This window comes from Pelodiscus sinensis, chromosome 3 (assembly GCF_052426305.1).
Source record: "Pelodiscus sinensis isolate ZL-2025 chromosome 3, ASM5242630v1, whole genome shotgun sequence".
NCBI classification, from domain to species: domain Eukaryota; kingdom Metazoa; phylum Chordata; order Testudines; family Trionychidae; genus Pelodiscus; species Pelodiscus sinensis.
This window is the reverse complement of record NC_143054.1, coordinates 44342690-44356982: the sequence shown is the minus strand read 5'-3', so window position 1 is coordinate 44356982 and position 14293 is coordinate 44342690. Positions and strand designations below refer to the sequence as shown.

The 14293-nt window shown below is 45.8% G+C and overlaps 1 protein-coding gene across 2 annotated transcripts in view; it reads right to left on the bottom strand.

The window, feature by feature from the left end:
- The window catches only part of LRRC1 (leucine rich repeat containing 1), a 146876-nt gene that overhangs the window by 56610 nt on the left and 75973 nt on the right, over positions 1-14293 (bottom strand). For both annotated transcript variants that reach the window (XM_089777084.1, XM_075923612.2), the window contains exons 6-8: positions 13265-13328; positions 10968-11042; positions 8298-8442 (exon numbers count right to left, since the gene is read on the bottom strand). In XM_089777084.1, the coding sequence (XP_089633210.1) occupies positions 8298-8442; positions 10968-11042; positions 13265-13328 (284 nt within the window). The remainder of the gene's footprint in view (positions 1-8297; positions 8443-10967; positions 11043-13264; positions 13329-14293) is intronic.

Here is a 14293-nt window from a genome sequence, read left to right as displayed (position 1 = left end):
ATCAATACTGAATATTCTATAATTCAGAAACCATTTAATGCTTTAAACTGCATTGCTAATGGCAATTAAACAATAACAGTGAGAGCAAAAAAAGTAAGAAACTCTAAGCATATTTCAGCAGCAGTCAGGATAATGGAGATTGTGAAACCTACAATTTGAACATTTAAAAACATACAAAATACAGTGCAACCTTTCTTCTGTTAGAAAATTTTGATGTATTTCACAAGAGTTTTCAAAGTCAAATTCTATGGCAACAACAGGATAAGTGTCAGATATAGACAATAAGTCTCAGAGGGATAGCCCGCTGATTGATTGATAGATAGATAGATAGATAGATAGATAGATAGATAGATAGATAGATAGATATAGTATTTTTTTTTTTTAGTCTCTAAGGTTCTACAGGACTACTTGTTTTATGGACAGTAAAAACTCAATTGGAATTAGACATCACAAATGTAAGCCAAAAAGGAGAATTTTCCAGTTTGCAATGGCTGTGCTTTATTAGTCACGCAATACTCATTTCCACTTCAAATTAGGTGCTGAATTGCCAACACACTATAGTTCTGCTAGGTAATGATAATAAAATATCCATAAATTTTAAATGTCAGACGATTAATGATAAGAGAGGAGCTCAAAATTATATAGCATTCTCCTCAAATAGTGACTCCCATAACTCTATGTGAAAAGAAAAAGATAGTTGTGGGGTAAGCTTGAGAGCAAATGATTCAATATTAAATGCAGTTAAAATCCAATAACTGAAAGGTTTTCTTGCGAGGAAAAAAAGTGTTTTCAATTACAATAAAACCTGTGTTGTCCCGCACGCCCGGGAATTAGAGCGTGCCAGTAACCTAAAAATTCTGGTTACCAGAATTGGTTAGCCATGTGGGGCCTACGGGAGCCATGCATGGGCTGGGATGTGGCCTGCTTGGGGCGGGGGGGGGGGGGGGAAAGGGAGGAGACCTGGCCTGCCAGGGGTGCCAGGAGCTGCAGGGGGAGCTGAGATGCTTGCTGCTTGCTTCTAGCTGTGGTTAATCCTTCCCCCCAGTTATGTGGGGTTTGTCTGAGGAGCGGTCCAGAACTTAAAGGGCCAGTTTCCTTTGTTTTTCTTTTCCCGGCATCAGAAATTTGCCAGTTTCTACAGTTTTCCGGATAGCGCAGGTTTTACTGTTTGTTTCACAAGACTATAATTTGACAAAGGGGTAATAATAGTAGACCACATCAATGTGTTGGTTCCAAGGTTGTCATAGCCAGGGGTGGTAGTGGGGATAAGCTCCCACTGTCTATAAAGTACCCCATACGGCGTGCGTCTCCAATAGCCTCTGACAACCAAGTCCAGCTCCTGGCCTTCACGTGCGGTTTAGCTTGTAAACCCGGCGGAACTGTTTTAACTGACAGGAGAAGGGGCGCAGGCGGGTCACTAGCGCCTTATAACCAGTTGCTTCGGGGAGATGATACTCGTCAGCCTAGAAGGCAGTTCATCTAGGGGAAGGAAAACCCTGATTTTAAACCTCCGCTGCCTTGCGGCTATATTCTTCCATGGAAAAGGCTTCAGGAGTAAACCTCGAGGAAAAATCCGGAATCGGAGTCCCTAAGACAGTTCGACGCGGCTTGCAGCCTCGCTCTGGCAACTCCTGCGACGGCGCCGATGCCAAACTGTAGCAGCCCTGCTGTTCCTTTGGATCCATCGACGACGTGGAGAGGGGGGACCCGCTACGTGGGCAAAAGCCTGTTCCTCCATATTACATCGCCCTGGCTAGTATCCGACTACCAACATATCTCGCAACCCTGGAGAGGACACTCCAGCCTCGCTAGCGCTACTAGCGCGGAAACAACACGGGGAGCAACAGTTTACCAGTTATAAGCCACAGCTCAACTGGCGTAGAGCATGGCGCCAGGGGTTGTTCCCGACGGTGGGAGGGATCTTCGGGTCTCACTGGGCACTTACTGCCCGCCTCAAGCTGGGCAGCCCCCAGACAGTCAGGTACTGCCCCGCCACAGTCTGCTTTCCTCACTGGGTGCATGGGGATTAGGAATATTCCGAACGGCAGGCTGCAACCATCGCACCAGGCAACAAAACACTGAGAAAGAGACCACCTCTTAAACTGGGAATGTCCGTACAATGTTGACGGGCCTCTCCGAAGACGTATGGGACATTGACGACCTACGAAAGACAGCAGTCATCAACAACGAACTTCTGAGGCTGAACGTAGACATCGCCGCCCTACAGGAAACACGACTGGCAGACTCAGGCATTCTGAAAGAAAAAGACTACACCTTCTACTGGCAGGGAAAGGCCCCAGACGAGCCCAGACAGCATGGCGTAGCTTTCGCGGTGAAAAATAGCCTACTGAGTATGGTAGAACCAGGCAGTAATGGCTCAGAACGACTCCTCACCCTTCGTCTCAACACCACCACGGGCCCTATCACCCTCGTCAGCGTGTACGCCCCAACTCTGAACGCAACATTGGAAACTAAAGACCGGTTCTATGAGAACCTAACATCTGTCATCAACAGCATCCCCGACAAGGAACAACTCATCCTTCTGGGTGACTTCAATGCCAGAGTAGGTGCGGACAATGACTCATGGCCTTCGTGCCTCGGAAAATTTGGCGTCGGCAAAATGAACGAGAACGGCCAACGCCTGCTCGAGCTCTGCGCTTTCTACAACCTGTGCATCACCAACTCATACTTTCAGACCAAGCCCCAGCATAAGGTCTCCTGGCGACATCCGCGCTCGAAACACTGGCACCAGTTGGACCTTATACTAGTTCGCCGCTCAGCTATCAATTGCGTCCTGCACGTACGCTCCTATCATAGCGCTGACTGCGACACAGACCACTCCTTAGTGGGCTGCAAGATCAGGCTGAACCCGAAGAGGTTTTATCGTTCAAGGAAACAAGGAAATCCTCGCATCGACGTCAGCAAGATGTCGCAGCCTGACCTGACGCAGAAATTCGCAGAAGCGCTTGAGAAGGAACTTGACGCCACACAGACAGGAGACTCTGCCATGGAAAAGTGGGAAACACTGCGGAACATAATGCACTGCACTGCCCTGGCAACCTTTGGAAAGAGGACCACAAAGACGCACGACTGGTTTGAAGCAAAGTCCTCTGTGATGATTCCAGTCATAGAAGCCAAGCGCGCCGCCCTGGCAGAATACAAGCGGTCACCAAGCCAGAGGAACCTACAAATTCTCAGGGCTACTAGGAGCAAGGCTCAACAGGTTGCCAGACACTGTGCGAACGAATATTGGCAGCAGCTCAGCAATGACATCCAGAAAGCAGCCATATCAGGGAACACAAGAGGCATGTACGACGGCATCAAGAAAGCGCTGGGCCCTACCAAGAGCAAAACAGCACCCCTCAAGTCATCTACTGGAGAAATAATCTCCGACAAGCAACAACAGTTGGGGAGATGGGTGGAACACTACTCTGACCTCTACTCCAGACAGAATACGGTGACCTCCGCAGCATTAGATGCCATTGAATGCCTGCCAATAATGGAAGAACTTGATGCAGAGCCAACAGTAGAAGAGCTCAGCAAGGCTGTTGATAAACTGGCCTCAAGAAAAGCCCCCGGCAGCGACGGGATTCCTCCAGACCTGCTGAAACAGTGCAAGTGTTCCCTACTGCACCCTCTTCACAAAGTGCTCTGTCAGTGCTGGAAAGAAGGAGCCGTACCGCAGGATATGCGGGATGCTAAGATCGTCACCCTCTACAAGAATAAGGGCGAGAGAAGTGATTGCAACAACTACAGAGGCATCTCCCTTCTTAGCATCGTAGGCAAAGTATTTGCTAAGGTCATCTTGACCCGACTGCAGAAGCTGGCTGAACGTGTCTACCCGGAGTCACAGTGTGGTTTCCGCGCAGAACGGTCAACCATAGACATGATTTTCTCCCTACGACAACTCCAGGAGAAGTGTAGAGAACAGCAGATGCCCCTGTACGTCTCCTTCATTGATCTCACCAAAGCCTTTGACCTGGTCAGCAGAGACGGACTCTTCAAAATCCTTCACAAGATCGGCTGCCCACCAAAACTGCAGAGTTTGATTGAATCCTTCCACACAGACATGAAGGGAACAGTGCAGTTTAACGGCAGTTGCTCCGAGCCTTTCAGCATCAGCAGCGGCGTCAAGCAAGGCTGCGTTCTTGCCCCCACATTGTTTGGGATCTTCTTTGCCCTGCTCCTCAAGCATGCCTTCGGCTCAGCAACGGAAGGAATCTACCTCCGCACCAGATCGGACGGCAAGCTATTCAATCTCTCTCGCCTCAAAGCCAAGACGAAGATACGCGAGACGCTGATCAGGGACATGATATTTGCCGACGACGCAGCAGTCGTCACACACACCCAGGAAGAACTACAGTCGCTGATGAGCCGTTTTTCCATGGCCTGCAAAGACTTTGGGCTGACTATCAGTTTGAAAAAAACAAACGTCCTAAGCCAGGACACTGTCACTCCACCAGCCATCACAGTAGACGACTACCAGCTTGACGTCGTCCACCAGTTCACGTACTTGGGCTCCACCATCACCGATAATCTCTCCCTTGACGCTGAGCTCGACAAGAGGATCGGGAAGGCAGCCTCTACTTTAGCCCGCCTGACAACCCGAGTGTGGACCAACCCCAGGCTGACAACCGCAACAAAGATGGCAGTGTACAACGCCTGCGTCATCAGCACCCTGCTGTACGGGAGCGAGACATGGACCACATACGCGAGACAAGAGCGGAGACTGAACGCTTTCCATCTACGAGGTCTGCGCCGCATCCTGGGTATTACCTGGCAAGACAAAGTCTCCAACCTCGAAGTTCTGACTCGAGCCGGCCTCCCCAGCATGTACACCATGCTCCGACAACGTCGCCTGCGTTGGCTTGGCCATGTACGCTGCATGGAGGACGGGAGGATCCCAAAGGACATCCTCTACGGGGAACTGGCATCTGGGAAGAGAACCACAGGGCGCCCGAACCTGCGATTTAAAGATGTCGTGAAGAGGGACATGAAAGCCATCGACATAAACACGCAGTCCTGGGAAGACCTCGCAGCAGACCGCCCAAAGTGGAGGGGCACCCTGACCACACAGCTCAAGTCAGGCGAAACGAACATGATGCGTGCATCAGAAGAAAAGCGAGCCCGCAGGAAGTTACGCAACAACAACAGCCAGGGAACCACCTATAGCTGCGACTTCTGCGGCAAAGAATGCCTGTCCCGGATTGGCCTTTTCAGCCACCAACGACGCTGTCCCCGACGCTGTCCCAGACAATTCGACACGAACCAAGACGAGAACTAGGATACGTCATCCATGGTCAACTGACCGACGGAGGCCAACAACATCAATGTGTTAAGACATGGGAAATCATTTTACATAGGGAGAGAGAGTGGGATAATCATCTAAATATGATTGGGAAAATGAATATTTTCAATATTTTCTAATAAGCATACAAAAGTGTGTGAAATTTTAAGCTTCTAGTAATCTGCATTTGTTAAACACAAGTACTAAAAACATGTAGTACTTATGAAAACTGAACCTGCTTTTAATTTTCTGTCATCAAAAACACAATGCATTTAGTTCAATATGCAGGTTCATGAGATGACTTAACCCTCATCACTGCACTAGACTACTATACAAATATGTTAGTTTTGTACTAAATAAAATTAGTCCCAAGTATTAAGTTATCACATCTTTCATTTTATAATGAACTCTCTAGCACTATTACAAGATTTCACATGATATTCCATTTTGTTTTGTGTCCTTCCACTGTGTACTCTCATGATAATCAGCGTAACATTTTTCAGTATTTGCCTCATCTAAAATATTCTTAGTGATTTGAGCAGACAGTTGAAATCATACTATACAGGATCCCAAGAGGTCATCTTGGTACACATTGCAGTTTAATATCTTTCTGCAAAGCTACATATTCCTTGAAGAGAGCGAAAATCAAAAGGCATAGAAGGAAAGTTCCAACAATCCTGTTATTAGTACTGTACATGACTAGTAGCCTGAATTATCCACATCAGCTTCAATGTCCACAAGCAACACCCAAATAGGAGGGCTTTTTTACATTCTACTTAAACAGCTGACAAAAATAATCACACGAGCTACTGTTTATACTAGCAATACAAACTAGAAGCAGTAATACCAATAGTATACAATAGTAGTTTGAGGTAGCAAACCTAAATAGGGCCATGGCCAAATCCACTAGGTGCTGTACAAACAATAGTTAGTCTCATACTGGCCTGGTAACTAATAAGGTCAGAATTAAAACAAAAACATCGAAGGAGAGGATTTTAAGCCATGTCACTCTCAAAGAGCTCTCTACCAGAATCACTGAAGCTCAGGACACGGATAGCTAGTACTATATAAGCATTAAATATCACTCTGCTTCTTAGAGCATGGACCAGGTCTTTCTCCAGGCCAGTGGTGTTTAACCTTTTCAGCTGATGAGCCAAACATTACTCTTAAAAAGGTCAGTGATACTACACAGGTCACAACTGATACTACAGAGAAGACTTTGTCCTCTTCTGCTCCCTTTGTTCTGTGTAGGATGGAGACCTCTGCCAGCTGTTGAAAGTTTGAGTGTTCCCCAGGCTGCTCTAACTTGTTCTGGAGACAAATAACCTAGGAGTCATCACTGGGTACAAAGTTTAAGTCTTCTTCCTTCTAACCTCTCCTGAGCTGCCCTGAATGGCTGTGCTAGCATCAGTCAAGCTCCGTTCATGTTCCTAAGCCATAGGGCTTTAACTACCCAACATGGAAGCAGATAACGAAACTTCCATAGTTACTCTTCTCCTTCCTCTCAGATGCAAGAGGGCAGCCAGTGTGGAGCTACTGATCAGCCGCAGCAGGGAACAGAGAGCAACTGTTCAGAGAGTACTGAGCTCACATCAGGCTGCTCATCCTAGGGTTGACTTTCCATAGTGACAGGGCTGACTTAAAATGTTCCAATTTTAGAATCACAGAAGAGGACTCAGGAACATTTTTCAATAAGGAAAAAACACTTAATCATAAATACAGTTGCCGAGAGCCTCATGGGTTAAAATCGAGTCTCAAAGGCTGTGGAGGTGTTCGGACATAGGTCGGAAACTACTATGTTCAGTACAGTGCTGAGCACACTGATACAGTCCCTATAATCCCACCCATTGTTTAAAAACCACACAGACACACACACACAGAGCATTTTCTTAAAGAACTATGCTCGATGAATTTTAATAAATGACTGAATAATTTTACATGTGATGTAGGAATGTAAGTGTTTACCCGGTAAGCAGGATCTGGCCCAGCCAGAGCAGTGCCTCCGCCTGTGGTGTCATGGGCACTGGTAGCCAGGCCAAAGCAGCCTCCTGCCCATGGCACACTGCAGGCGGGCGCTATTCCAGCCTACCTGGGCCTACTGCACCTCTCCGTGGTCTGGTTAGCCGGTTAAAAATATAGTTTAACCAGTTAACATTTTAAATGGGATTTTATATCCCTAATGTGATGTACTACAAAATAGGATTTACAGATTATAAAACAGCCAATTAAGCAACTTACACACCTGACCGTGACAGAACAAGTTCCTGCAGTCTCTTTGGGAGAGCTTACTATATCCAGTGCATGTATGATTGTAGGCCAGGAATTCCACAAATTCTATGGAGCTGGGTGACCAAAGCTCCTGCAAGAACTAACAGTGGGGGACAATCAGGTAAATTCACTCAGGCTGCAACACTTCCAGAGAAAGTATTATACCACCTGGAGAGTGCTCGCACGTATTAGTTCAAGTTCAATTTTTCCAGAGACCAGAAAAGAAAGGATTTCTGGATAAACCTAGTTTAAACTATATCAGTGCCTTATTTCAGAATCATCCAGCTAACAGACAGGTCCAACGGAGCCCCAATCCTTCCCTGAATGGGTAGGAAGGATTTGGGCCTTTTAAGATCACATGTTACAAGCTGCCCCCGACTTGCAACGCGATCGGTTCCGGGGATAGCGTCGCAAGTCGGGGGCATCATAACTTGTTGTCCTGAACTGTGACATTGAATCCTTTGGTGCTTATGGCCATGGATCACATCTCTCATACTTAGCTCTCTAAATTAATAATAAATTCAGGCCGTCTAAATGGTGAGGCATCCCTTCCACAACAGAAATACAAATATTGTAAGTATAAAATGATCAGGACTTTGTGTATATTAGACCCTTTTAAAAAAAGCGTGATAGACTCATCTCTTACATAAGCAGAGCATTGCAAAAGATATTCAGGACAAACATGCTTCCTGTTTAGACTAGATCCAGTAGCTGTCTATTATTATGTTTACTTTATACTTACCAATACCATCAGGTAGGACCTCAAGTAAATTCTGAGAAACGAGCAAATCTGTTAAGGAAATCAGGCCACTGATCTCTTCAGGAAGTCTTTCCAATTTATTTTCAGACACATCCAGACATAGCAGGTTTTTCAAATTTCCTATTTCCTATATTATATTTAACAAAACAAACAACAACAAAAATCAAGTCTTATCCAAACAGGCAACTCCAAGCCACTTAAAGTTTCCTATCAGACTTGAATTAAAAAAGGGGGCCAGAGATGACCATTTTCATTTTGTGTCATATTACAAATGAGAACAGCAGCTTCTTAAGACAAAAATATTTGACTACAACAGGCAAGTAATTCAGAGAAAAAGGCTTCCATCTTAAACACTGTGTACATAATAGGAACAGAAGCAAGCAGCATAAGAGAAACATAAGCCAAAACAGTTGTCTTCCTGGGGAAAAACTCAATGCAGTTGTTCCTTGAAGCTACAGAACTTAAATCCCACATCAGTCTCTCCCAAGTAACTCCAGGCAAATGACTGGCTCTTCTTGTCCAATCTATCCACATACACAACTATCAACATCTAGGGATTTCATGTATCTCCACCTCCCCCCCCCCGCACACACACACACGAACAAATGGAGAAATACAAATAATAAGTGCTACACTAACCAGCTTGTAAGCCTCTAAAATTATACTAAGTTCTTCAGCTATTGTTACCAATTATTTAGTTTTGACAGTGATATAGTTCATTTAAAGATCTGACTGGAAAAATATTGACACCTCTTATTTTTATATATTTCAGTACACCCTCACTGTGAATACACACCTACGCTCATTCTGTCATAGCTAACTTTAATCATTGCAAAACGTTCAGCACTGCTGTACCAACACAGCTGAAAATAAAGACATAAAAAGAACAGCATCCTTAGTATTGCATATATAAGTGTCTACAGAGTTGCAATAGATTAATGAAAAACTGAACACTGATGTTTTTCCTCTATATTTTCAAAACAAATTACATAAAGTAAGTTGCTCATAAAAAAGTTTTTTCATAGGGTTTCTTCAATGTACATTAACAAAACCCACTAATTATTGCTAAAAATGTCTGCTAAACTTCAAATGTCCAGAGAAGACCTAAGATTGCAGAGTCTAATTCAGGGGTGGGTAATAATTTAGATGTGGGGCCATTCCAAGGTTTTGGTAAGTGGTCAAGGGCTGCACTATTCTATAAAGAGGGTGTGGTGCCTAGTACACAGGTTGTGTGAAGTGCGCTGTGGGTAGGGAACTGGGATGCAGGAGAGGGGTAGGGTCTGAGATGGAGTTTGGGTGAAGGGGGGGTTATGGCCTCGGGCAAGGATTGGTGTGCAGGGTTGGGGACAGACGCAGGAAAGGATTTTGGCCTGAGGGAGGGACATAGGAGGGGATGCAGGATCTGAGAGGTAGTTGTGACCTGGGGGAAGGATTCTACAGAGGATATGCGTGGTGACCTGGGGTAGGCGGAGATGGTGATGTGGGAAGGGAGTTGAGATGTGGAAGGGGTGGCAGATGCAGGCTCCCAGCCAGCAGCCAAGTGGGACCCTCAGGAAGCTTTGCACACTGCCCCTGCCTCCAGCACAATCATTGCAGATCCCTTTGGCCAGAAGCCAGCCAATGGGAGCTGTAATGATTGTGCTGGGGGAGGGGCAGCATGTCAAGTGTGCCCCTTACCAGGGAGTGAAGAGAAACAATTCCTGAAGTCACATGGCTCCAGCGGCCAGCTGCTCTGAGCGGCCTGGGGCTGTAATAAGCAGGGAGCCTTCTTGGGGGGGGGGAAGGGGGTCCCACCAAGGTAGGCCACAGGCCATACCCAAATGCTTGGTGGACCAGATCCAAACCATGGGCCATATCTTGCCCACCCCAGTCTAATTGAATCCACTTAAAAGTTCTTACTGTAGCTAGTCTTAATGACTCAAAAAGGCATAGACTAAACTCACTTGATAGCAACATTGTTTTTGCATTGATAGCACGCAAGACTTCCACATCACCCACAGTGGACTCAGCATACAGAATACCAGAGAAATAGCCTGATTTTTTTGGCTTGATTCTTTAAAAATGCTGTTCTTAATGCACTAAGGATAGGGAATTTTACTAGATTACAGAATTTCTTAACTGTTTAGGCCTCTCATCCTGCAATAGAAGGCAATGGGAGTATTTGCTTGTATAAGCCCAGTAGCAGGGCTGAAGTTTCAAAATTCTATTTATGGAGAAAGTTTTATTATCCTATTTCCTCTAGTCACTGTATTTTCCAACAGCAGGAGCAAGCTAGAGAAGAAGACAGTTTACACACCCCTTTGCCTACCTGCATTTTGGCAAGTGTGAAGACTTTGAGGGTCAGCTCAACTGAATACTGGTCCTCCGATGCCTACGCCAGGAACACTACAAATTGAGAATAACCAATATGGCAGAGGAAAAGTCCTGCCATACAGCAGATAAAAACCCTTTTAAGCCTATCAGTGCATATGACAAAGGCTTCTAAAGCTGAGAGGCAGGAATCCTAAAGATACTTGCTGATCTTTTCAAAAAAGCTAATAAACTTCAAAATTTAAAAAAGAAGCCCAACAAAAAGCTAGTTTGATACTTGGAGTTTAACTACAAAGAATTTTTTCTTTATACTTTTTTTTTTTTGTAATGACAATCCTTTACCTGAGGGATTTCAGCTAACTGGTTTCCATCCAGCCAGAGATCTTTAAGATTGAGAAGTGCACCAATTGTTTCGGGCTATAACATTTAAAGATAAACAAAAGAGCAAAAGGTAATTAAGGCAATACAGAAAAAAATAATGCATGCAACAAACGAAAAATCAGGAGACACAACACACGGATTTCAGTACTATTACTATGTTGTAATGCCAGTTCAGATTTAGAAAATTTGATTAAATAAGACCATAACTTGTATTCATTACGTTTTGTTAAGTATTCAACAGGTGATTTATGTATTTGATTAAGACTATGTTAGATTAACAAAGGGGACTCCATATTCAGACAGTTTTCAACATAGAGAGAGGAAAGACAGGTATTAGGCAAACAATTACAATCCATTACGCAGAATCAGGAGGAAAAAAAAAAACATATTCAAGCGATGATACATTATCCTTGTTCTTTAAGGGTATGTCTACACTACAGTGTTATTCCGAAATATCTAATTTCGAAATAACTTATTTCGAAATAACGCGTCTACACACAAAATGCATTTCGAAATAGCGTTTTGCTATTTCGAAATAGTGCGTCCACACTGAGTGGATGCTGAATCTCATTTAAGGACAGCTGGAACCAGGTCCGGCAGGGCATCAGGTCAAGAGTGTCTTTGTGTAGCTGCTGCCTGAGGCTATCTGAGGCCTGTGCTTAAAGGGACCCCCCCCTTGGACAGCCGGTTCTCAGCTTTCCCTGCTTGCTTGCCTACTTCGATGAGGGACAGCAAAGCATTTTGTCTCCGCGTGTTCAGGTTGTGATCACTTGGGACATCACAGCATTCTGCAACTTGGAGCCAGACACACCCCTGGGCACTCTGGTGCTTCTGGTGGACACGTTGCTGCAAGCTTGGCTGCAGTTTCTGCAGGCTGCCATCCAGGAGGCCCACCGGGGGGCTGTCAGCATCCAGGAGGCCCTGCAGGAGAGCTTCCACCCTGAGGAGCACTAAGAGCATTCCTGGTCTGCCCCACTGGGGGCTTGTGCCTCATTCCTCCCTCACATCCTTCCACTTACCCCTCCCTAACCCCCTTTCCTGATGTCAAATAAAATACATGTATTTTCATGAACACAAACTCTCTTTATTTAACAAAACTGGGGGAGGGAGAATGAAACTCTGGTGAGACTGGGAAAAGGGAGAAGAGAGTGAGAGAGGGGAAGGGGAAACCTGGGAGGAGGGAGCTGGAAGAAGGGGGAGGAGAAGCTCAGGGCTCAGGGTTGGAGGTCTCACCGGACCAACTTGATTTTCATGCAGACCTGCTCCTGGGTTCACATGTGGCCTTTGGTGGGCAGGCTGGCAGCTATCCTGCCATAGATGGCCGCGTTCGTCCGTCTAGTGCAGAAATCATGGACGTTGGGGGCATCCCCCTCAAACCTGAATAAGGTCCACGATATCCACCCTGGGCCAGGAAGGTGCTCGCCTTCTCCGGGCCCTGGCAGGCTCCTGGGAGCTGGCAGACTGCTCCTGGGGAGTGGTGGAGGGCTGGCTGCCAGTGGCTTGCTGGCTCATGTTTTGGGGCCACTGGGTCAGGGGCAGTAACTGCTACCTCTGGGCTGGCAGGCTTGGATCTGGCACAGGCACTGTGGCCAGAGTCAACCCCTTTAAGGGCTCTGGGGAGGGGGAAAGAAGAGGAGTGTTCTTGGTTGAGGCTGGAGTGGAGGCCCCCTATTTCGATACAAGTGTCTACATAGCACTCATTTCGAAATAGCTATTTTGTATTTGGTGTTATTCCTCATGAAATGAGGTTTACCAAATTCAAAATAAGCGCTCCACTATTTTGAATTAATTTCGAAATAGCGGTTTGGCTGTGTAGACGGCTGTTATTTCGAAATAACTTTGCTGTGTAGACATACCCTAATTCTTTAAGTAAGCAAAACAAGTCTAAGTTGTAGCTCCCAAAATGATTAACCCATTCCTTAATCACCCTCATATACACACAAAATATTTTGTCTCAGAAGTGTAGCCATGTTGCTTGTAAGTTTAAAAACAATGCGTAGTCCTGTGGCACCTTAGATACTAACAAATATTTTATATATATATATATATCATAAGCTTTCGTAGGTAAAGCCTACTTCAGATGATCTTATCTGGTGATGAGGTGGGTTTTATCCACGAAAGCTCATGATACTATATATATATATTTTTGTTAGTCTTTAAGGTGCCACCACTTTCGATTTGGGAAAATTCTGTTCTGGATATTTTGGTTCCATATGAAATGGCAACATTTTCAATGCCATATTCTATTGATACCTTACCAAGTTATAAAGTTCATTGTTTCCTAAATCAAGTTCTTCTAGTCTCTGCAGCTGAGTGAGTGATCTGTAAGGAGAGAGAGAATCACATTAGGCTAAACCAGTGTTTCTCAACCTATTTTTATAAAGTACCCCTTTTTCAAAAAAAAAGTACCCATAGAGCCAAACACTCCTAGCACCGCCACTCTAACCCAATAACCTTCCTCTCCCCCAAAGCCAGGCATCAGACATATGGTAACCCTACATTTGAAGTGCCCACTCCCACCGCCTGGCCCTGCCTCAGCAGCTTGTCTGCAGGGAGCAAGTGCCTGCCAGCCCGGGTTCGCCGAGTGGGGCTGCGCACTCCCACCCCGGCCTGGTGCACTCCTGGCCCCTCTCCCGCCCTCCTTCGCAAACCACAGATGAGGGGTGTCCTTTGAAGCAAAGTTTATTGTGCCGCTTCACTGCCTTTTAGCTCCTCTCCGCAGCACCATGGGTAAGGTGTACTGAGCTGCTGAGGGTAATGCGCGTCTCCAGGTTCAGCCTTATTGTACTGAGCTGCTGTCAGGGGTGAGGGTAATGCGCGTCTCCAGGTTCAGCCTCTCTCCCCACTGGAGCACGCCAGGGAGGCAACGAACTAAGAGAGGCAGCCTTGGAAGTGATTTTTTTTCCTCCCCATCTAAACCCACCTCAACTTGGAATTGCCCTGAGTCTCACAGGAGCAGCCGCCACAGCCACATGCTTTCCCCGCCAGGCGCTGGGGCATGTGCGCACAGCAGCTGTTAACGTCTAGGCACGTGGCTCAGAAAGTTCAATTTGACAGGCACATGCCCCGCTCCCTCCTGATCCCCTTTGCAGAGCAAAATCCCAGACTTTTTTTTGACAAATTTCACTTGTTTTGACATACCCCCAGGCTTCTCTCACATACCTCAAGGGTACACGTACCACTGGTTGAGAAACACTGGTCTACACCATCAGAAACCCTTGGTATTTGAATGAGTTCATTCCACAGTATAACCACACATTTTTTCTAGAAAAGTATTTTATTGGGCA